The 24,059-nt window shown below is 37.1% G+C and overlaps 1 protein-coding gene across 1 annotated transcript in view; it reads left to right on the plus strand.

The window, feature by feature from the left end:
• The window catches only part of DCC (DCC netrin 1 receptor), a 1,105,377-nt gene that overhangs the window by 1,050,464 nt on the left and 30,854 nt on the right, over positions 1–24,059 (plus strand). Inside the window, exons 26-27 of the mRNA XM_087439250.1 lie at positions 10,697–10,852; positions 19,651–19,863. Of these exons, the coding sequence (XP_087295376.1) occupies positions 10,697–10,852; positions 19,651–19,863 (369 nt within the window). The remainder of the gene's footprint in view (positions 1–10,696; positions 10,853–19,650; positions 19,864–24,059) is intronic.

Raw genomic sequence — 24,059 nt, forward strand, 5'->3', positions numbered from 1 at the left:
TTGCAATTATCTAGATTATCAAGTCTTGGATCAAGTCTTGTATAAACCAAATTATAGCATTGTTCAGATTTCTAGTCACATGTATGAGGATGCTTGCTGTTCCACTTAAGAATCATTCTTTTTGTAAGATTATTTTTCCCCTCTTCCTTGACATTTTTCAGCATGCTTTATAAAATGTTAATTAGCAGATAAAATATAGATTATCCGAAGTGTTTTTTAGTTCTTAAAACTCACTGGAAAAGGTATTTAATTTCACTGGAGTGCAAAATCTGTTTATCTAAGCTTATACTTTTTGGTGGCAAACATAATGTGGCATGTGTTACACCCTGCTCTCTAACGCACTTCACAGCTAAGTGAGCTAGTGCTCATGAGAAACTTCCCAGCTGAGAGCATAGGCAGGAGGAGAACCTAGGTATTTTGATTCCCCAATCCGCAGTCCCCAGCTCTTTCCTGTAAAATGGTGGCAAAGAGTGACTATTTTTACAATGGCCAAACATTTATTTTAAAGGTTTTTTCTTATTATAAATTAAATTATTTAGAAGAAATCAGAAGCATCAAGTATATCTTTCCTGAATTTTTCCAGGATATATAAGGTCACAGGCTGGGTTTCCAGGAATCAGACTCTGAGACAGAGGTTGGAACACAAGAGATTTATTAGCAAGTGCTTTCTGGAATACTATCTGTGAGGGTTAAGGACCCAGGATTGGGGGAGGGAGAAATTGAACTGGTGATGCAGTTTAGTGGAGGCCTCAGCTGACCCTACACATTGCTCTGGTGCTGGGATTGTCCTTCAGAGTTGTCCCAAATAAGGCAAGGGGGGCAGGGTGGGCTTCTGTACCTGTCTTCAGTAGTCTTTGATGCAGGTTGCCCCCAAGAAGTGGGATGTGACCTTGAGTGAGTAACTTCTTAGGCTGAGAGCAATTCCTGGAGACATGTAGATGTTCTTACATTTCTAGCATTTTATTATTCAGTGGAACATAACTATTTGATTGGCCTTCAAAAGATCCCCTCTCCATTTTCAACCTGTGTTTTCTTCTTCTGTAAAGTGCTAGAGGAGAGGTGGGGGATTGGATCTGGGAAGGATGTGGATGGAAGCAGATGACCTGTAAGATCATATCAATTATAGAATTTCAATAATTTAATGTATGAGAGGTTGTTGGGTAGAATCTTCTTGAATTTTGTTTTTTTCAGTTTTTTCTTTCCCTGTAAATATTTGCAGGGAAAAAATAGTGTAAAATCAGCCTTTAAAGGAAAAAAGAAGTCTGGAAAAGGTAGCCTGAAGAATCTAGTAAAAAGACTGGGGCGAAGGAAAGCACACAGTTTTGCTCTTGTAATAATTTGGGTGCTGCTTACGGCTACTGGTTTTGGGGCTTTCTAGAACATTCACTGTGAGAGCCAACTCCTTTTTTCCCTGCTTTAGTGGCTTGACTGCAGAACTCAAACAATGAATTGGAGAAGCTATTGAGAAGTGAAATAAGGCTGCAAGAGAAAAAGAAGATTTTTTTTTAATTTTTTTGTTTATTGCAGTAACATTGGTTTATAACATTGTGTAAATTTCAGGTGTACATCATTATACCTCTATTTCTGCATAGACCACATCATGTTCACCACCCAAATACCAACCACAACTCATCACCACACAGATGTGCCGAATTATCCCTTTCGCCCTCCACCCTCCCTCCTTCCCCTCTGGCAACCACCAATCCGATCTCTGCCTTTATGTGTTTGTTTATTGTTGTTATTATCTACTTAATGATAATTAAGTGTTGTTACTACTTAATGAAGGAAATCATACGGTATTTGACCTTCTCCCTCTGACTTATTTCACTTTGCATAATACCCTCAATGTCCATCCATCTTGTCACAAATGGCTGGATTTCTAGATGTAGAGAAAGCATTTGACAAGATACAGCATCCATTTATGATAAAAACTCTGAATAAAATGGGTATAGAATGCAAAAGGAGATTTTAAAAACTGGCGTTCTCTTGGCTCAAAGTGCTGTACTACCAGAATTCTCTTTGTACACAGATGGACGCTGAGAGGGACTGACCTGTGAGAGGATAGTCCCAACTGCTGAAACATTTGATTCCACATAAGAATCCATGTTTGACTCTTATGTAAATAGTGTGAGAAGCCAGTATCCTAAGATCGGTCCCTGCTTAACAGGCTTCTAGAACTCAGCATTCATTCCATCGCCCTGCAGCCCTTGTGGATGCTCGCATCTGACCAAGAAGGCTGTCTTAGGAGTAATGAGTGCCAACAACTCTTCTAGTACCATAAACATCAATGCATACAAATTTTTCAACTCTTCAGAACTGTGGAAGCAGTGGCAAGGAGCAGAAAATTCACTGCTCATTTAAATTTACCTTAGAAATAATATCATTACCTAATTTATGATTCTAAATAATAATTTGATTATCACATTATTACAATCAGTTTTTATTCTTTGAGTCTTGAATGACATACTTCATTCCTCCTCTTACTATGAATTTCTACGGAGGTAGTATTTTTTATGCACTTCTATAGCTCATGCAGTACTCTGCAAATGGCTTTATATAAGAGTGGGCTTAAAACAGTTGTTAATGAATGAGAGTTGAAAACAAAGAGGTTGTTTTCTGGTAGTTCTATAAGCAAATGACTTTTTAAATACAACTAATTGATTAGTAATTCTACTGGATTATCAAAATCAGCAGATCAGTAGGATTGTGCAGACATGGTCAAGATATGACTTTCAAGCTCAAAAAGATGCCTATGGGGAGTACAGAGTCATGTTTTTAGGAAGGATTCTACAAGGCAAAAAACGGCTTGCTTATCAGAGATATAGGAATAATCAAGAAGTGATCTGACAAATAGTTGATGAAAGTAAAGAATTTGGGATGATGGAGTGCAAAAAGAACACAAACATAGCTTTTAGAAAGGTTTCTTAGAGCAATATGAAACATAAAGATCTCTTACTTTTTAAGATTTCTGTCACCTAATTATTGCTTACTTTCTAATATCTTAGAGATTGCTACAACAAAATGCACTATCTTTTATTTTAGGACCTTTCTCATCTGAGTCAAGGTCTTTGGGGTGTTCTGGGGTAATTTGTAAAAGGTTAAGATAGATGTGCTCACGGTGTCTTGAGAAAGTCAGTGGTCTGCAGAAAAGGAAGCATTGTGATGCCTCAAGCTCATCTCAGAGGAATCCTTTGGACTCAGATCAGAATCTGGCTTTCCTGCAACCTCATCTTCTGTCTGATACTCATGGTGTCAAAATGTATACCCAGATGTTCACAACTGTTTCAGATTTGTGAACTTCATAGCCATGCCTCATTGGAGAAGATCTCCATTGAGAAGGATGGGAAAGCAGTAAGAGAAGAATGTAGGAGGCTGTAGGGGTCTTACAGTTTTCTGCTCACAGTGTTCTTCCTTTGATCTTAGTACTTTTCATAGCCACCCTCAGCAGGCACTTGTCCAGTCACCTCCACATCATATCTCATCTTATAAAGTGTGTGTAAACCAAGTGAAAAATGGCCCAGCTTGACTTAGATAACCTAGGGGCCTTCCTTAGCTCATAAATGACAGAACCAGAATTTGAACCCAGATTTTTTTATGATCATTATTCCAGTTCTTTTCCTTCTCCAGGGGAAGAACTTTCCTCTCTAATCTCAAAAATCTTACAGTGTCCTAATTCCCTCATGTTTAAATTTGAGTTAAAAACTATCATTTAGCTGCTTCTATCTTAATGTATTGCACTTCTTTTTCGAATGTAAGACGGATGTTTTTGTTTTTTTAGCAGAACTAATTATATTTTAATTTAATAATTTTCAGTATCTGGGTGAAAAATTTGACTTATCTTTTAAGTGGTCATATTTTTAATTTTTATTTATTTTTAACAGCTTTATTGAGGTATAATTGACATATACAAAACTGCACATATTTAACATATGCAATTTGATAAGTTTGGGCATATGTCTACACCCATGAAAACATCACCACAATCAAGGTGATAGACATGTAAGAAAGGTGTTTTATTTATGTATTTTTTTTTTGTGAGGAAGACCAGCCCTGAGCTAACATCCGATGCCGATCCTCCTCTTTTTTGCTGAGGAAGACTGGCCCTGGGCTAACATCTGTGCCCATCTTCCTCCACTTTATATGGGACCCCGCCACAGCATGGCTTAACAAGCAGTGTGTCGGTGCGCGCCTGGGATCCGAACCAGCGAACTTCGCGCCGCCGCAGCGGAGCGCGCGCACTTAACCGCTTGCACCACGGGGCCGCCCCAAGAAAGGTGTTTTAAACAACATTTCCTATCAAATGGTATTCAGCTCAGTCTCATGGGAGGGGCAGTCCGTTGACCCTGCAGATTAATAACAATAACCAGCATTTATGAAGGGCTGACTCCTAACCCTCTGCTCTGCTTTACTTCTCTATGGATGCTCGATTTAGACCTCACAACCACACCATAAAGTTGATACTATTATTATCTCACTTTACGATGAGAAAACTAAGAAATAGCTTAAATAACTTGTCAAGTTAATGTATAGTTGTCTATTAGCGCATAACGAATTACCCCCAAAATGTAGCAACGTGGAACAGTCGTTGATTTTCTCAATGGCTTCTGAGGGTGAGGAATACAGGAACAACTTGGCTGGGTAGTTCTGACTGAGTCAGGGTCTCAAACTGGCTCAGGAGGGTTCTCACAGTCTCTTGGACTGACAGCCTCACTTTCCAACCACAAATGCCTCTGCACCGGTTTGCCGGCATGTCCTCAAGACATGACTCCTGGCTACCCCCAGAGTGAGTGATCTGAGAGAGAGAGAGAGAGCAATATTTTTTAAATCTAATTTGGAAGTGACATACCATCACTTCTGCTGTGTTCTCTTGGTCACCAAGGTGCAATGTGGCAGGGAAATCCACAAGGATCTGAGTGCCATGAGGTAGGAATCAATGGGAGGCATCTTAGATACTGGCTATGATATGTATTCACTACCAAGAGGCATAACTGGATAATGAACCCAGGCAGTTTGACCTTAGTGCTTGAGCTCTTTACCGCTGTGCTTAGAATAACTACAGAACCCATATTTATGAATGTTCATACTTTTCCTAAAGGGGCCTTTGGTAGAGTTCGTGGATACTCATGGACGCCAATCAGCGACAATTGCTTGTCAAAGGACACCTGAAAATGTGAAAGAGATAAGAATGTTTATCAAGGGCAATAGACACTAAATTTCCAGATAGTCAAGATTACATACAGGTCATTGCAGAGAGGAGATGGTAAGGGAGGCAGAATGAGAAATCGTTTCACTTAAACTCTTTTCACTTCAAAATATTATCTTTACTCTTAAATTAGTCCACCTCTCCTCCTCAACAAATCTCTCAGTTCTGTCAAGTATCATGTTGAGAAATATTTACAGAGGGCTTTATTTCTTAAAATTGTAGCTTTAAAACAAAATCTCTACTTTAGATTTCCTATAGGTCACATTTAGTGCTAACATTTTTAAGAATGTTGTAAAAGTTTTTGAATCTCAACCTGCCTGTTCAGGGAGCTGAGTAATTTGGTAAGAGAATTTCTACTTGAAAAATCTTTGTGCATCAGTGCAGGATATAAATTCGATTGTCAGCAATCTGTGTTAGAACAGATTTCTTGTCATATTTGGCCACAGAGCAAAGATTTATTGAAAATGCTTGATGATATCGCTCTCTGAGCTGTTTTCCATAAACATAGCAGTAGAGTGAATGCTTTGAATTGTAGTGTAAGTATGTGTGTGTGCGTGTGATTATGTATGTACGTGTATGTTTGTTGACTCTCAAAACTGACATCCAGGGCGAAAATACCAAAAGACATTTCAATGCATAGTGTTGTATCCAACTTACTTAGAATGATTATTTTTACAACTGTCTCGTAGGTAATTGTAGACTTCTGTGCCCTTTTAGAAATGAATCATGGATCAAAATACTTTTTTAGAAATGAATCATGGATCAAAATACTTCAAAATCAAAGCTTTGGAATACTGACTATTCTATTTCGTCAGGGATTAGAACAATGGGAATTTTTGAGACGGAGAAACATATAACAGATTTATTATTATTGTTATTATGAGGAGGAAGATTAGCCCTGAGCTAACATCCAATGCCAATCCTCCTCTTTTTTTTTTTTTTTAATTTATTTATTTTTGTGTGTGTGTGAGGAAGATCAGCCCTGAGCTAACATCCATGCCAATCCTCCTCTTTTTGCTGAGGAAGACTGGCCCTGAGCTAACATCTATTGCCAATCCTCCTCCTTTTCTTTTTTCCCCCAAAGCCCCAGTAGATAGTTGTATGTCATAGTTGCACATCCTTCTAGTTGCTGTATGTGGGACGCGGCCTCAGCATGGCCAGAGAAACGGTGCGTCAGTGCACACCCGGGGTCCAAACCTGGGTCGCCAGTAGTGGAGTGCATGCGCTTAACCGCTAAGCCACGGGGCCGGCCTCACCAATCCTCCTTTTTTTTGCTGAGGAAGATTGGCCCTGGGCTAACATCCGTGCCCATCTTCCTCTACTTTATGTAGGATGCTGCCACAGCATGGCCCGACAAGCAGCGTGTTGGTCTGTGCCCGGGATCCAAACTGGCGAACCCTGGGCCGCCAAAACGGAGAGCGCAAACTTAACCACTACACCACCAGCCTGACCCAGATTTATTATTTTTTAAAGAAGTTTTGTTATTTGCAAACCTTTTGTACTTAGGTTAGTAGTCAAAATGCAAAACTCTTAGAAAGTAAAATTTCTTTCTTCAGTAACAAGAGCCTTGGAAGTGGAATATAAATTTAGTCTCTTGGGTTCTCTCAGTTCTCTAACTCATAAATTCCGTGGCTTGCCAAATTATTTTAGGTTTCTCCATTCGAATTTATTCAGCTCCAACCAGGAGATATTTATGAAATTCTTTTGCTAAATGTATTATAAAATATTGGTTTGGTTCAAATAATAATATTGATAAGGAAATATGCGCAATTTGTGGAGTGGGTGCCTTCTATATCTAAGGGAGACTATCATTGTCGCATTTATTTATGAGTAAAAATTGTCAACACAGGGAAGGATTTGCAATCTGGCAATCAACATAAATGTCAATACAATGAACCCATTTGATCAGTAAGATGGGTTAATCATGAAATTGACTGCCTCAGAGACTGGGATTTTGAGTTTTATGAATATAGACTTTATGTTATCATATGGCTCTTATTTACAAATGTATTCAAGTCTATTATTATTATTATTATTATTATTGCTATGGTAACTATAAAGCCCAGGAGACTAAATAATGCATTAAACCAGTTAAAAATTCTCCAAGGGGTTAAAAAGACAGATTTCTAAATATTACTTCTAGAAAATCCTTCTTATTAACTCACTTCAAAAAATGTGAATTATCTCTTGCACTGTACTGTGAGACACAAAGACTACAAAATTATAACTGCTCTCTTCAAGGAATTTATTATCATTTTGGCTGATATCTGGCTTGAATCTCTAATTCTTTTTAAAAATTTCCTTGTCATTTTTTTCTTTTCCTTTTTCTGGAGTCTGTTCATGTGTTTTATATCCACAATTAACTCTTTATAAAATATCTTCATTGAGGTGTTTTGTAATATACCACTTATTCTCAAATTTTCCTTCAATTCTTCCCAAAAATAATTTAGAAAACTTTGTATCACTTCACACTTTTTTTTTTTTTGTGAGGAAGATTGGCCCTGAGCTAACATCTGTGCCAGTCTTCCTCTATTTTGTATATGGGACACCATCACAGCATGGCTTGATGAGCAGTGTGTAGATCCACGCCTGGGATCTGAACCTGCAAATCTTGGGCCACTGAAGCAGAGCCTGCAAACTTAACCACTACACCACCGAGCTTGCCCCACACATTTTTAATTTGACATTTAAAGTAATTTGTTATAAATATCTGGGAAAGATGTAATTTTTCTGGTTTACCACTCTTCTAAATAAATCCAAAAGCATAAAAATACCGTAGCAATTTGATATCCATCACTTTTCATCTACAAAATACATGAGGAAGCTCCTCTTCAACAGAGAAAAATTTGCATCACTCATGTTTCTACTTGAACTAGTACCTGCAATTCACTTTCCTAAAATAATATATAATTATATGTTTATACATTTATATATATAATAGGTATACATATATATATATCTATATATGTATACCTATTTTAATGCCTGTCTTTTTTTTTTTGATCTGAATCCTTGAACCTGGGCCACGAAAGCAGAGCATGCTGGACTTAACAACTATGCCACCAGGCCGGACCCTTATTTATGAGTGTCTTTTATTGATCATCTATCTTATTTCTTTGCAACATAATATTTTTATAAACTGAAATTGTATGTTTATTTTATAAACTTATGTAAGCATAAGTCTTTAACTGCTAATTTTTTTTCCATCTGGGTTGAGTTAACATTACAATTAGTATTTCCGTACAATTGTATATAAAGTAAGATTTTGTGAGGATTTTATCACTTAAGGACATGAATGAGGCTTTTTCGGTACAATTATTGCATATATCCGTGGGCAAATGTTACTTATTGCACAAATTCCATTCCAATATTTTCTTTTATTGATCTAAACATTGAAAAACTTGTTTGCATATATGTGTGGGTGACTGTTATAAATAAGATTTTTATAGCAATCACTCAATGATTTGAACTCTTTCCAAATTACATGTCAAAATCATACTCTGAACTCTCATCCAAAGTTATTTTTAATAATATTTCAACCAACAACTAATGTCTCCTTTAATTATGCTGGGAGTCAAAGTTTTAGAAACTGCCTGACTTTCGAATTACTCATTCAAGTTATTTCCTTTCTTGTTTTCTAAGAGGTAAGCCTATAAAAAGCTTTGCCAAGATTTGCAATTATAAAATACATCTGGGAATTTTTTTTTACTAAGAGATACTTTGTGTAATACAATACATTAAGACAAGATTGGAAAGATTGAAATATCACTTATATCTTTAGTAATATAATTTTTTGAAAAAATGTGTTTACCCTATTAAAATTTATATATTTTTTATTCAATTCATGGAAATGCCCATCATTTAACCTACTTAAAAGAATTAGTCCTCGTTATGAAACCAATCAAAATATTTTTCTGAAAAAGCCTGACTTCATTTTTCAATTCAAATAAACATGTTAATATGCATTTCAAGGAGTAGTATAAATAGAATGAAAAATAAATTCTGGAATGCAATTTTACAGACTAGTTTACTAGAAGCAGGCCTTTTGATTTAAAGTGCTGTATAGGGCCGGCCCCATGGCTTAGCAGTTAAGTGCGCGCGCTCCGCTGCTGACGGCCCGGGGTCGGATCCCGGGCGCACACCGACGCACCGCTTCTCCGGCCATGCTGAGGCCACGTCCCACATACAGCAACTAGAAGGATGTGCAACTATGACGTACAACTATCTACTGGGGCTTTGGGGGAAAAACAAAGGAGGAGGATTGGCAATAGATGTTAGCTCAGAGCCGGTCTTCCTCAGCAAAAAGAGGAGGATTAGCACGGATGTTAGCTCAGGGCTGATCTTCCTCACCAAAAAAAAAAAAAAAAAAAAGTGCTGTATATTTAATATAATTGATTAATCTGCATTTTAAGTTAGAAAATGTCTTTAAAATCTATATGTTGTTTCTAACTAATTTACAATAATGCAATATAATTTGTTTCTATGATTATGAAGTTACTTACATTAGAGGAATGTGATTTAAAAAAAAAGAAAGGTTTTCCTTCCGTAAATGTGCGTGCTTGTGCTTGCCAAACTCTAGTAATTGGGATTACAGTGTAATTAAATAAAAATCATGTATAGCAGAAATCACTTCCTTAATTTCATAGGAATATACTGCTGAAATTGCTGATTCCAGGAGCCTGGCTTAAATTTTAGTTTTTGTTAATAAGAGGTAGGGAATAGTAAACATTTTATAAGATGATGTAAGAAGAAGATTGACTACAATTAAAATAAATATTTCATAATATGATGTAATTGAATAGGCACTGAATAATGGACTTAAGCAATGCTCACTAAACCTAGAAAATACTTTGTAAGGTATTTATCTGTGAGTTTAAGCCAATATAACTAAAAAATGTTTGGTATTCCCAGAAAACATCCAGTTGCATTTAAATTAATGTCACTAAGTTGCACTGTTTTGACTGTTTAAAGGTATTTTCTTCCTATTTAAATATAAATCCTTAGCATGATTATTGAGATCATACCTGACCTCTCTGTCTCCAGACTGTGTCTGAAAAGTGTTACATTCTTTCACAGAATTAACAGAAAATTCCCATTTCCTCAGCCCACTCTACACAATATATTTGATTTCTGAACAACCCAACATTCCTAATGCCATCGTTCTCGCTTAGGAGAAGCAACGAGACAAAAACAAACCCAAACCCAGGAAGCCTTAAGGTGGCTTCACGGTGGCTTGATTAATCCTTTCTTTCTTTGAAACCATGGAAAGTTTTAAACCTGAGGGTAATGCTCTTTAGTAAGGTGCTTGGGGAGTGAGCTGCCTTTTCTAAGTAAAAAAGGGACTTTCTGGAAAGACAGGTGAGTAAAGGAACCTACATGATACTATGAAGTGTATGCCTGGATCTGAAGATGGAAAAATGGATCCATTTCCTTTTTGCTTGTTAGGTGGATACATAGGATTTGAAAACTAATAATAATGTCTTTGTTTTGCAGCTATTGTGAGTGCCATCCCTGTGCCAACCCTAGAAAGTGCCCAGTACCCAGGAATCCTTCCATCTCCCACGTGTGGATACCCCCACCCGCAGTTCACCCTCCGGCCTGTGCCATTCCCAACACTGTCAGTGGACCGAGGTTTTGGAGCAGGAAAAAGTCAGTGGAATGCATTTTCCTTTCTTTTTGCTAAGAACAAATGAATAATACCATGTAGCGTTTTAACATTCTCATCCTTTGCAAAGATTGATTTACCTGTGACCTGGGTACTAGAATTTTGTTTTCCATGGTCAGTCCCTTGTATCCTACTTAGATGCTTTTGGACTGATTCTCTTATTAGAGTCTTTCCACGGTACCCTGTACTCACAACATGGGGAGTCTTGGGGAAACCAGGTTAACTGGTTCAGTAAAACAATGATGTGACGGGTGCTTGAAATTAATGTGTTCTGTTAACTAGGAAGTTAATAATCAGGTGACTATCATCCAACATATTTTAAGTGTCTGTTGGTTATATTTAAAGACGTTTCATTGATTCCTGATGAACCAATATTTGGTTGAATGCTTTAGCTTTCTTTAGTTAAATAAGTTAAGCAATACCTTTTTATCTTTAAGAAATAATTATTGGAAAAAAAGATTTCCAGAGTAGTATTTCATTTGTTTTTATTTATTTATTTTTCCAGCTTAAATGAGATATAATTGACATGTAACATTGTATAAATTTAAGGTGTAAAATGTGTTGATTTGTTACACTTACATATTGTAAAATGATTACCATCATACACTTAGCTAACACCCCCATCATGTCACATAATGACCATTTCTTTGTTGTTGTGAGAACATTTAAGATTGACTCTCTTAGCAACTTTCAAGTATATAGTACAGTATTATTAACTATAATCACTATGCTGTACATTAGGTCCCCAGAACTTACTCATCTTATAACTGGAAGTTTGTACTCTTTGACCAACATCTGCCTTTTTCCCCTATCCCCCAGCCCCCTTATAACCTAGTCAGGTTATGTCTCTAAGAGTTTGGCTCTTTTAGATTCCACATATAAAGAATATCATATGGTGTTTTTCTTTCTCTGTCTGACTAATTTCACTTAGCATAATGCCCTCAAGGTCCATTCATGTTATTGCAAACAGCAGGATGTCCTTCTTTCTCATGACTGAATAATATCCCATACATCTTCTTTATCCATTCACCCGTTGATGGGCACTTAGGTTATTTCCGTATCTTGGCTATTGTGAATGATGCTGTAATGTACATGGGTGTGCAGACACTTTTTCAAAATCCTGTTTTCATTTCCTTTGGATATATCCCTAGATCATATGGTAGTTCTACTTTTAATTTTTTGAGGACCTCCATACTGTTTTCCATAGTAGCTGCACCAATTGACATTCCCATTAACAGTGCCAAAGGACTCTCTTTTCTCCACATCTTTGCCAATGCTTATCTCTTGTCTTTTTGATAATAGCCATTCTAACAGGTGTGAGGTGATATCTCATTGTGGTTTTGATTTGCATTTCCCTGATGATTAGTGATGCTGAGCACCTTTTCACATACCTGTTGTCTGTTTGTATATCTTCTTTGGAAAAATGTCTGTTCAGTTCCTTTGCTCATGTTTTAATCCAGTTGTTTTTTTGCTATTGAGTTGTATGAGTTGGTTATGCATTTTGGATATTAACCCCTTATCAGATATGTGGTTTGCAAATATTTTCTCCCATTCTGTGGCTTGCCTTTTCATTTTGTTGATGATTTTCTTTGCTGTGCAGAAACTTTTTAATTTGATATTGTCTCACTTGTTCATTTTTGCTTTTGTTGCTTTTAATTTTGGTGTCAAATCCAAAAAATCATTGCCAAGATGATATCAAGGAGCTTACCCCCTATGTTTTCTTCTAGGAGTTTTATGGTTGTAGGCCTTATGTTCAAGTCTTTAATCCATTTTGAGTTGATTTTTGTGTATGGTGTAAGATAGGGTCCAGTTTCATTCTTTCGTATGTGACAATTCAGTTTTCCCAACACCATTTATTAAAGAGACTATTCTCTCCCCCATTGTGTATTCTTGCCTTCTTTGTCATAAATTAATTGACCATATATGCATGGGTTTATTTCTGGGCTCTCTGTTCTGTTACATTGATCTATGTGTCTGTTTTTATGCCTGTACCACGCTGTTTTGATTACTATAGCTTTGTAATGTAGTTTGAAATCAGGAGGTGTGATGCCCCCAGCATTGTTTTTCTTTCTCAAGATTGCTTTAACTGTTTAGAGTCTTTTGTGGTTCCATACAAACTTTGGGATTGTTTGTTCTTTTTCTGTGAAAAATGTCATTGGAGTTTTTATAGGGATTAAATTGAATCTATAGATGGCTTTGAGTAGTATGGACATTTTAACAATATTAATTCTTCTAAACCACTAGCACGGAATATCTTTCCTTTTATTTGTGTCTTCTTCAATTTCTTTCATCAATTATTGTTCTCAGTGTACAGATCTGCCACCTCCTTGGTTAAATTTATTCCTAAGTATTTTATTCTTTTTGATGCAATTGTAAATGACATCATTTTCTTAATTTCTCTTTCTGATAGTTCATTGTTAAGTGTATAGAAACACAACTGATTTTTGTATAATGATTTTATATCCTGCGAGTAGTACTTTATTTGTTTTAAGGAAGGTAGGAACAGAGAGAGACTCTCTAGCTATTATATACACTCTGGTGATTTTTCCTATGCCATTTGACTATTTTTTTTTTTCAAGCACAGCATACTAAAATCGATTTTATGGCATTCTTCTTAGTTAAGAACAGGTGACTCAGCAGCTCATATGAGATAGGATGTTTTGTAATAGATAAAATGGTAACAGCAGTAAAATATATTTGTGGGATAGCTATATGTTTTCCAACCCAACAGGGACGGCTCTAAGAAATCATAAATCGTCTAGATGTAGCAAGGTTAGAATTAAAAGGCATCAAAAATCTGCCAAGAGAGAATTAGATTTATTTTCCCTTTTCTCACTGCACATCATGTCTACAGAATAGAGTTGTGTTCAAAAACTCAAGGAAAAATAGTCTCCCAAACCATATTGAAGGGAATTAAATGAGAAAGATGTGGAAAGTCCAAAAATCAAAAGTTTCTGAATCTCTTGACAACTAAGAAAGTGATTCCAGTCAAAGAATTCAGAACCTAAAGTCCTTTTGAAATGAACATTCCCCAGCAGAAAAGAGAGGTGTATAATTTTAGTTTAGTTTTCTCTTTGTTGGATCATTCTTAGTTACTTTCTTTTGATTTCACCTATGTTCCCTAACTTTAAAAGAAAGTGGAAGAAGAACGTGTAGAATGAGTTCAATGCAGCAAGACTGAGACAAGCCAAAGTTCACTACTTTTTTTAATTAGAAATTAACTATTTTATTTTATTCACAGAGTGTTCCTGTCATTTCTTTTCCTTTTTTAAAGGCAAAGTCTATGTCTGAAAATCAAACTTCCCCTTTACTCCTTCCTTTTTTTTCTTGATTTGGTACAGCAGACAAAACTGTCTCATTCAATCATGGGGAAAATGATTCCAAAAGTTAAATTTCGATGAAAAAGAAAACAATAAAGGAGGTAGCATAAAATTTGTTTTTATCTGTGGTTAAGGACCACAGAATTATCTATATCTGTAGTTAAAGTCTCGTATACCACTCTGGTGCAGGATTTGATACTGGGGGAGGCTCTGCATTTGTGGAGGTCAGAGGGTACATGGGAAATCTCTGTACCTTCCCCTCAATTTTGTTGTGATTATTAACTTAAAACTGCTCTAAAAAATAAGGTCTATTAGAAATAAATGAGTGAATGAATGAATAAATAAATAAAAGAATAAAGAAAAATTTAGCTTCTTTAGTAGATTTTGCAATGTTTTAATTTATTTGAAAGTAAGGATTATTAAATATAGTTATATAACTATTATATAATATAAATATAAAATATGTAATTAACTATTATATAAAGTTATATAAATAAAGAATTCTTAACAATTCTTGGTAATTTTAACAATCCTTGACAAAGCTTAGTAATTTTTAAATCTTATCTAAAATCAAAAGGCAGGGGCCAGGGGCTGGCCCTGTGGCTTAGCAGCCAAGTATGCGCGCTCAGCTGCTGGCGGCCTGGGTTCAGACGCACCGCTTGTCCAGCCACGCTGAGGCGGCGTCCCACTTACAGCGACTAGCAGGATGTGCAACTATGACATACAACTATCTACTGGGGCTTTGGGGAGAAAAAGGGAAAAAAAGGAGGAGGATTGACAATAGATGTTAGCTCAGGGCTGGTCTTCCTCATCAAAAAGAGGAGGATTGGCATGGATGTTAGCTCAGGGCTGATCTTGCTCACAAACAAACAAACAAACAAAAGGCAGGGGCCAGCCCTGTGGTATAGCGGTTAAGTTCACGCGCTCTACTTCATTGGCCTGGGGTTCACCGGTTTGGATCCTGGGTGAGGACGTACTCACTGCTCATCAAGCCATGGTGAGGCAGTGCCCCACATGGAGCAACTAAAAGGATGTACAACTATGACATACAGCTATCTACTGGGGCTTTGGGGAGAAAAAAGGAAAAAAGGAGTAAGATTGGCAACAGACATTAGCTCAGGGCCAATCTTCCTCAAACAAAAAAAACACAAAAATTAAAACAATAGTAATCAAAAGGCATAGACATCCTACTCCTGGCCAAGATTTCATAGATTTTTAAAATATATATTCAGTCACTCATCAAGTATTTTTTGAGCAAAGCTATGTGCAATGCAAAAGGAATAGGGACTAATATGTGTTTCTAAGTGATTTCTTTGAAAAGAAAAAAAAAAAATAAGCTTCTTTTCTAGGAAACTAAACATTCTCTAAATCACTGTCAGAACCAGTTAACTTCCAGCCATTCAGTATCGGTTTCCAAATGCCTTGGAGAACAGTAAACATCCTTGTTCTCTCTCAAGCAGAAAACATTTCATGACTCTGGCTGGAGATGTCTTATTAGTCACCTTGAGAAACAGCAAAAGGCACATAGAAAAAGAGAACTTTGACTGTGCCAAATGTGGAGACTCTCCTTCCTCCAAAGTTATCTGAAAGACCTTTGAGTTTCACAAGAGCTGGATCACTAAACTCTGCCCCCAAAGACCTGCTGCTTTCTGAAGTCACAAATAAGGCTGAATTTCTCTCCCACCATAAGGAAAGGAAAGATACAGGATACAGTACATTTGCATTACACACATTCAGTGATCCATTGATAAAGATTTATGTAGTCATGACGGACAAATATTTCCTCCTCTTACTAATAAACTGCAGTCCTATTTTTAGCCTCAAGAGGCAAATGGACTGTCCCTGGGGAACCATGAGCAGTGGGGCTATATTTTGAAAACTTCAACCAATAGATAATCTTGAGGCTTCATTTCTACAAATCACTATAAAAGTGGTGCCCCTATTTTTTCATCTTCGAAACAGGTAGCTAATAAAGAAAGTTAGATGATTTCCACTATTCCTTTCAGTTCTGTCTTAGTAGGAAGGCTAGTCAACCTTTATCTACGTTATTTTTCTGCCCCAGCTCTCCTCCAAATTGGAAATCAACTAACCAATGGGACCTGACCTAGATGAAATCAGGAGCACAATGGAGTTCATGGATTTTTCTCTAGAGTCTTTCCAAATATCCAGGCTGTAAGGAACTGGGGTTACTCTGGAATATTGTGTGATGCTGTTCTTCTGAGACTAATGAGTGAATTGAATTCTTAGAACTATTCATGTGTTGGAGTCTTTGCTTAGAGTTATTGGTATGCTATATTTCTTTCAAATATTACAATTTTAGATAGAAGAAAGACCCTCATTTCCATTTTTGCAATATTTTTGCTGGTTATTCAGTAGCAATTATTTATGTGTTGACATTAATTATTATAAAGTGCCTTGAGAGTTGACTCCGCTGTGTAACTGTATGCTATTTGTACAATGAATCCCCACTATTTCATCATTTGAGAACGAGTGTCTTGCCAGCACATATTTGATTCTCACTTTACTCTCTGATTTGCGGGAGGCTGCACTTCGTGGGCAGAGGAGGTTTTCTTTGCTTTGAGCTCTTAGCACAGCTAAATGTCATGTCACTGAGCCAATTCATTTCACGTAGGTGTCCTGAAGCTGGCGCCTGAACTGGCCAAACAGACTCATCTCAAATGAGAGCTTTTCTCTGGTGGAGCAGTTTCTACTGTGTTTGTTTAAGAATTTTCACTGCCTCAAATGTCAGCCAGTTCTGAAAAGCATTACTTTTGCTCCACATAAAATATAAGAATTATGATTTGTCCATAGAAAACCTGTACCTTGTCCATTGTATTAGGTATTAGGCAAAATTGTCATTTTGAACAAAATAAAGACGGTCCTTTATGGATTAGTGATGCATTTGGTCTTGAGGATGGGCCTTCCCATTCCCACCTAGCACATTAGATTAGGCACTTTCCATTTCACTATGTGTAGTACTCAGGATTGATTTCCGTAAAGAGCCAGTCCATCTGTGTCAAGCTACCATTACTTCCCTTGAAGTCAAGACTACACCATGGTGTTCCCAGTGGGAATCATGGTGACCAGCTAGAAACCTGGGGATGGAGCGCTGGAAACACAGAGAATTTTTGTTTTTAGAGATGCTGGTGAGCAATGCCATTAAAGAGAATAGGAATGGGAGTGGCTTCCCAAAATTCAGTGATATCACCAGAATTCACGTGAAGTCTGAAGTTTTTAAAAAACTAAATTTCAGGAAACTAAAAAAATTCATGTAACTTTTATTAAACCTATGATCACAATAATATTTTAACATAGATCTCTTTCATTTCAAAAATGTAGAAGAAATAGAAGAGGAATTTACGAAGGAAGGAATAAAGAAAATAAAGACATCGCAAAACATATTATTATTTCTTTAATGGCTAAACCAGTTTTAAAAATATGAAACGAATTTATTGCAATCCATCTTTAACAGAGAGAATTACATAAGGCAGATTTCTGAGGAAAATTGTGAAATTTCTTTCCCTGGAGAGGTATTTTTAATACTATTATATGGACTCTTTAATCAAACCATCCCATTGGTAATGAAGAGGGACCTAGGTATAGCTTCCTACAGCTGCTTCTCTCTGATCTAGAGCTGAGAGATACTGTATTTTTATTTGGACAATTGACCATTGGTCATTTTTTCCTTTAGACCAAATATGAGTCCAGAGTAAAATCTGCATAATTTTCTTTGTCTCTAAAACTCCACTCTCAACCATCTAATTGCATAGTCTTGATTAAACACAAACACACCGATGTTCCTCTCCCCTTTACATTCTTACAAGCAGTTCAGATCCTTATAAACACCTACCTGGAGCCCTCGTCCCTTTTGCCCTTATCTGAGAACCAACATCACCAAGGGTCTGCCTTAATGTTTTCCTGTAGCCCCACATTTTAACTTTGAGATTTTGCGTGCATATCCCCTCCCTTCCATCTGTGATAGGACCTCCTAGCCTAGAAATAAGGCACTTCTGATTAAATTCCTCTTACTCCCAGAGTTCTATCCGGTTTGCTGTCTTGATTACATTTTCCATGTTTCAAGAAATCTTTGAAGTCTTTGCCTGTTTTTTAGCTCTGGTTGCTATGTGATTACATCTTGTCCTCAGCCAACCCCATATCTCCCTGCCTCCATCTTTGAATGGGGCAAACCTGAAGGCTGCTCAGTGACCCACAGGACCTCTAACCCTTTCTGAATATAGAAAAATGAGTTTTAATATCAAATACCCTCTGAAGGCACATTTCACCTTTGCATATTTTTAATATTATGTCTTGATCGTTGGTATCTTTAATCTCAACTCCCTTCAGCATTATCAGATTTTCTTTCTATCTCCTTTGCCCTTTGCTGACCTCACTGAGCCTCCCAGGGAGTTGTCTCAAAATTATCTCACAAACTAATTACCTTGAAATATTTCCTAGTTAAAAATTCTCTTTTAAAAGTTAGATATTATCTTCTATCACTGCATTTTTTTTCAACTTACCCAATAGAACTTTCTTAAGAAATAAATCGTGAGACATACTTTGTTTTGTCACCACTTATACCTACTATCCAGTGCTTTTCATTTGCCATTTAACTTGTTAACCTGTTGACTTTAAATATGAATGAATAAAGTCAAGTCACAGTATCCTTAACGCTGAGGACTGACAATCTGCCTTGCCAATATTTTAGTCTGGCTCAACTGTGTTCTCTGGAGAAAAGATATATTTCCATATACAAAACAGTCTAATACCCAAAGGCTGTCACAAATGACTGTACGAAACCTCTTCAACTATAGTAATCTGACTGAAAATTACAAGGTTTGCTACCAAAGAGGAAAAATTGCAGTTCTGCGTTCAGACGTCTTGTTCCAGCCGAGTCATCTCACATATAACTTTTTAGCTGGATGTGCTTCTATTTTGTTATGGAAGATAATGATAGTGGCTATTATTTGTATCATTTTATTAGCAATGCCTTGAGCACCTGGTAACTCTGATTTGTTTGACAGTTGACATGGCATGTTTAAATCACAGAAAAATTGGCATATTGGCTGGTAGATAATAATGCAGCTGTAGCCGGGTTTGGTACATTGAATTTCACTGACATTGCTACTTATGAAAGGAAAAATAACTCTTTTTTCTCGCTTCATCACTTATGATTACAGGGCCCAGACAGTTTAGGCAATATAGTCAGTGCTGTATATATTTTACTACTCTCTCTGAAAGATATATCCCTATCCTGGTAGATCTAGTTCTACTGTTTAAAGGGGCAGTGCTATCATATCCCATAAATATAACAGGGTAGAGGAATGAAGATGTTCATAACTTGAAGAAGAGATTGGCCAGATTCTGGCATATTTCTCTCAACTGGTCCAGGGGTCCTTCAAGTGACTTAGGGAAAACAAGCTTTGTCCTGGAATAATGAATGGCTTTTCTTGTCTCCATTGCAGCAGTGAATGAAGGACCCACCACCCAAGAGCCACCCATGTTGCCCCCAGCTCAGCCTGAGCATCCCAGCAGTGAGGAGGCACCAAGCAGAACCATCCCCACGGCCTGTGTTCGACCAACTCATCCACTCCGCAGCTTTGCCAACCCTTTGCTACCTCCACCAATGAGTGCAATAGAACCGAAAGTCCCTTACACACCGCTTCTGTCTCAGCCGGGTAAAGCGCCCACGTGTTCACATTTAAAATCATTGTTATCATTAGCGCCTCTACTTAAGTGCATGAGGCTTCCTGAGAGGCCTGGATGCATTATATCTTTTCAACGTTGATTACATGCCCAGTGTGCTCATGTCTGTTACTGATGTTTGTAGTGAAGCTCTTAAATATCTGCCTTACGAGCAACTAGCTGATTGTAGGGGCCTTTCATTCCGTTGGGAAGTTGTTCACTAAGCCTCAATACCAGTCCAGTACTTTTAATATATGCTGTAGGTATGCCCACTAGAGAATGCTGGAAAAGTTCGTGGTTCTTCAGTCTGCCACATGAGTCCAAAGATTTAAGGCTAGACTCCAAGACTAGAGTTAAAGGTACAAAAGTCTGCAAAACCACTTTTTAGAGAAATGCATTTAATCTCATAATTCTGCTCTGTGCCTTTCAATAGTCATCTTCCAGAGGTTCTTATTCAGAATTCTAGGGCCAGAAAGGAGTGTTAGTACCAGTGAAGAGTCCAGCCAACTGATTTAATAATTCTTAACAACCTCAGTATATCAGACATAAGATAGTAAAGTTCAGTGGTTCCAAGTCACCAGAAGTGGCCCCCTTAATAGACACAGGGAGTTGAATTGGCCAATCTGCCATTGTGTAAATACATTTGAGTAAGTTTCTGTTGCTCAGATCCATACCCACAGCAATTTTACTCATTGCATTAGTACATAAGCCTCATGATGACTACAAAACCAAGGAAAAACAAGATTGCAATTACGAATGATGTCTTTATACTAGTATTAAGAATACATCTTGTTCCTGGCATCATATTAATTGATTTGTGTGCATCGTCTCTGGTATTCTCACCATTCATGTGGTATGTAATGTGCATGCTCAGCTACCAGACCCTGAGAGGTGGCTGAAGCACAGGAGGGATGTGGGATTCCATCGTCTGGGATGCACGCTGCAGATCGGGCGTGGCCACGTTGGGGTCTTCTCTGACACGTAGGCTCAGTGCAGGTCATGACTTCATTTCACAGGAGACAGCTCTTCTAACCCAAAAGAAGCCCACACTAGGATTTAAGCAAGTCTGTATTGTCCAAGCCCCTCTCCCACCCCCCACATATACGCACTCCACTGCTACTTTCTATTGCCCTGAAACTATGAGGGCCTTGTTAATTGAGACAGGGACAGTTTGAAGCAAGAGAATTCATTTAACAAATTCCTCTGGCAAAAGCATGCTGCTGATGATTGCTGGCTGTACTGTTCCCCACTGTGATACCAACCGAGGGAACAGACCTTGGCGGAGACTAGTATTCTGGATAGATGGCAGGTTAATTGCAACTACTAACAATAACTAACCGTTATTGAACATGTGCTATATGATGGCATGCTTCTAAAGACTTATAACATAGCATTTGATCCTCAGAACAATTTTGTGAGGTAGCTACTTTCTTAACCCCATTTCATGGATAAGGAAATGGTGACAGAGAATTTAAGTAGCACATTTAAGTCTACACAGCTAGTGAGTGATGCTTCTTTTCCTACTCTTTTTGATTGCAGAAAGCATGGGTTCTGAAATTTTATGAATTCATTTGTACCTCTTAGTTTATGTTTAATTTATTTAATGACAAAAACAACAATAATTTTTTTTAAAACATTAAATTAAATCATTGCAAAGCTGATAAAAAGAAAACAATGGGAAATATATGAAATAATTGAGTTGAGGAATAGCATTTCTTCGCAAGCCTTCTTCACTCATATTTTAATGAGGAAAGGTAAGAGGTTTAACTATTCTGTACTAAAGAATACCAATTTTATAACATCAAAAAACTAAAGTGCTGGGGCCAGCACAGTGGTGTGTAGTGGTTGTTTGCCTGCTCCGCTTCAGCAGCCTTGGGTTGGAGGGTTCAGATCTCAAGTGCGGACATATGCACCGCTCATCAAGCCATGCTGTGGCGTCATCCCATATACAAAATAGAGGAAGATGGGCACAAATATTAGCTCAGGGCTAATCTGCTTCACCAAAAAGAGGGAGATTGACAACAGATGTTAGCCCGAGGCCAATGTTCCTCACCAAGAAAAAAAAAAAACTAAAGTGCTTAGTACTTTATATTGTTAACTATCCTCTCTGCTTGGCAGTAAAGACTTTTTTTTTTTTTTTTTTGAGTAACTAGGTCATACATAGAAAAAAAGCAGAAAATGATAGTCTGAAGACTATTTTAAATGAAGATTTTATTGTGGCAGTAAAGTTTGGTTTGGAACAGAAGGTTTAGAAATCACCCATGCTCCAGAGATCTATGATAACAAAATGACCCAAAAGAACCCTAATTTTAGAAAGAACATCCGACAATAGACAGAACAAAGGGCTGGCATTGTTATTTACTAGTCTCTATTTTCTTCTAGTTACAGTAACACCAAAGCTGCCTTAAATTCTGACACAATGTAACATAAATGAGTGTATTATGTCTTTAAAATAGATGGGAAATAGGGTCCGTTCTTCTGTCTCTACACCTGTTCTCTCAAATAATAAGCATATCTGAAGAAGTGTTCTCTGATCTAAGGTCATGTGGGCAAGATCTCATTTTCTTTTATTTCCATTGTATATTTATGAGCCTTCTTTTGTTTTACTATTGTTCTCATTTTTATTTGAGTGATGTCTTACAAGCCAGCTCTTCTTTCATATTTTCCAACATCTCTGGCTTGAGTTTGGGGGTTGATTTTATATTTTTCCTACTTCCCCTTTAAATGCCACCCTCCCCCACTCACCTTCAGGCACACCTGCCATCACTTTGGAATTACTAAATGCCTTTCCCTTTCAGGTTTCTCCTTCATTGTCTCCCTTTGATTCCTGTTCATTTCATAATGTCTTACTTCATGATTTTCAAATAAGTTCTCCCTGCATTGCTCCTGACACATGGTAAATAGTATGCTTTTAAGAAAGGGCTGATGTTTACTTATTCTAATAGAAAAAGAAAATTAGCAGACTGACAAATGTATTAGCTGTGACATTAACTACATGCTTCTTAGCCTAAAAGATGAAATACTTAGAGCTTTCAACAAATTTTAATTCTAAGAAAATCATTACTTTAGTCTCACTGATTGATGAAGTCGAGTCATTCTCTTGTCGGCTTAAAAAAATACTTCAGTTTTATTCTGGATTTCACAATAAAGGACTAGGTAATTCCTAATGAATTTATTTTTACTTAAGGCAAGTAGTTACTTTAGAATATGGTAATGGGAGGCATTGCTATAATTTTTAAAGACCATGCCAAGTGAGAAGCTCTTGTTTTGAAACCTTTGAATTAAGGATCAGTGAAGAAGCTGTTTCCCTATTCAAATTCCTTTGTGTGGTTTTCATGGGCAGTATCATGGAGCTGTGCCTCAGTTTGCCTTTCAGTAAGATGCACGGAGCTGTGTTTGAAGCAGTTTTATATCAGATATAGGGCGATACATATTGTGGAGTATGATCTCCATGGAGCTGCAAAGAATTTTGCAGTATTTCTGTAGTAAATGGTAATTAGAAAGTCATCCTGCTGTCATAACGACTGAGTTCTGCCTACCTGAAAACACAGATTTCATTTCTTCATTCTTTTTCCTTCCACCTGCTGAGTTAAAAATTTAGTTTATTAGACTAGAGGGTATTTTATGTTGTTTCTTATAATTTCATCATCACCTCGCGATAACGTGGTTCCATTTCTTAATGCTTCATCTACAGATGTGAGTAACTGTGTGGTCTTTACACATTTTCAGGGAGGCTGCAATCAGTGCACTTTGCAAATCACAGACATGGACATATAAGTGATTTGACTTAGTCCCCTTTCAGGTTAAATAGAAAATGTTTGATGGAGTGTTGGGCTTATGGCATTATAGATCTGACATAAATTCTACAGAGGGCCAAGATAGGGTGTATTTTTCTCTTCACTAGTGAAAACTCCTTTTAGCTGTGAAACGATCAGCTGCACTTTAAATGAACCTGGAATAGGAGACCATTTGTCTACCGGAGCTATAATTCTAAAGGGAAAGAAAATGTGACCTCTTAAATAGTGACTTTTATATCCTAGCACTGTTTTACAACACTCCTCCTGGAGTTCTTGCATCTTTGTAAATCTGCATAAGGGCTATATTGTCCTCATTTTATGAGGACGTTTGTTACATTTGTTATATGTTACATTTCTACACATTTTTATTTATAAAAGCAAAAACCTAGAAC

Source organism: Ceratotherium simum, chromosome 14 (assembly GCF_057802395.1).
Source record: "Ceratotherium simum simum isolate JZ-2026a chromosome 14, ASM5780239v1, whole genome shotgun sequence".
Taxonomy (NCBI): domain Eukaryota; kingdom Metazoa; phylum Chordata; class Mammalia; order Perissodactyla; family Rhinocerotidae; genus Ceratotherium; species Ceratotherium simum.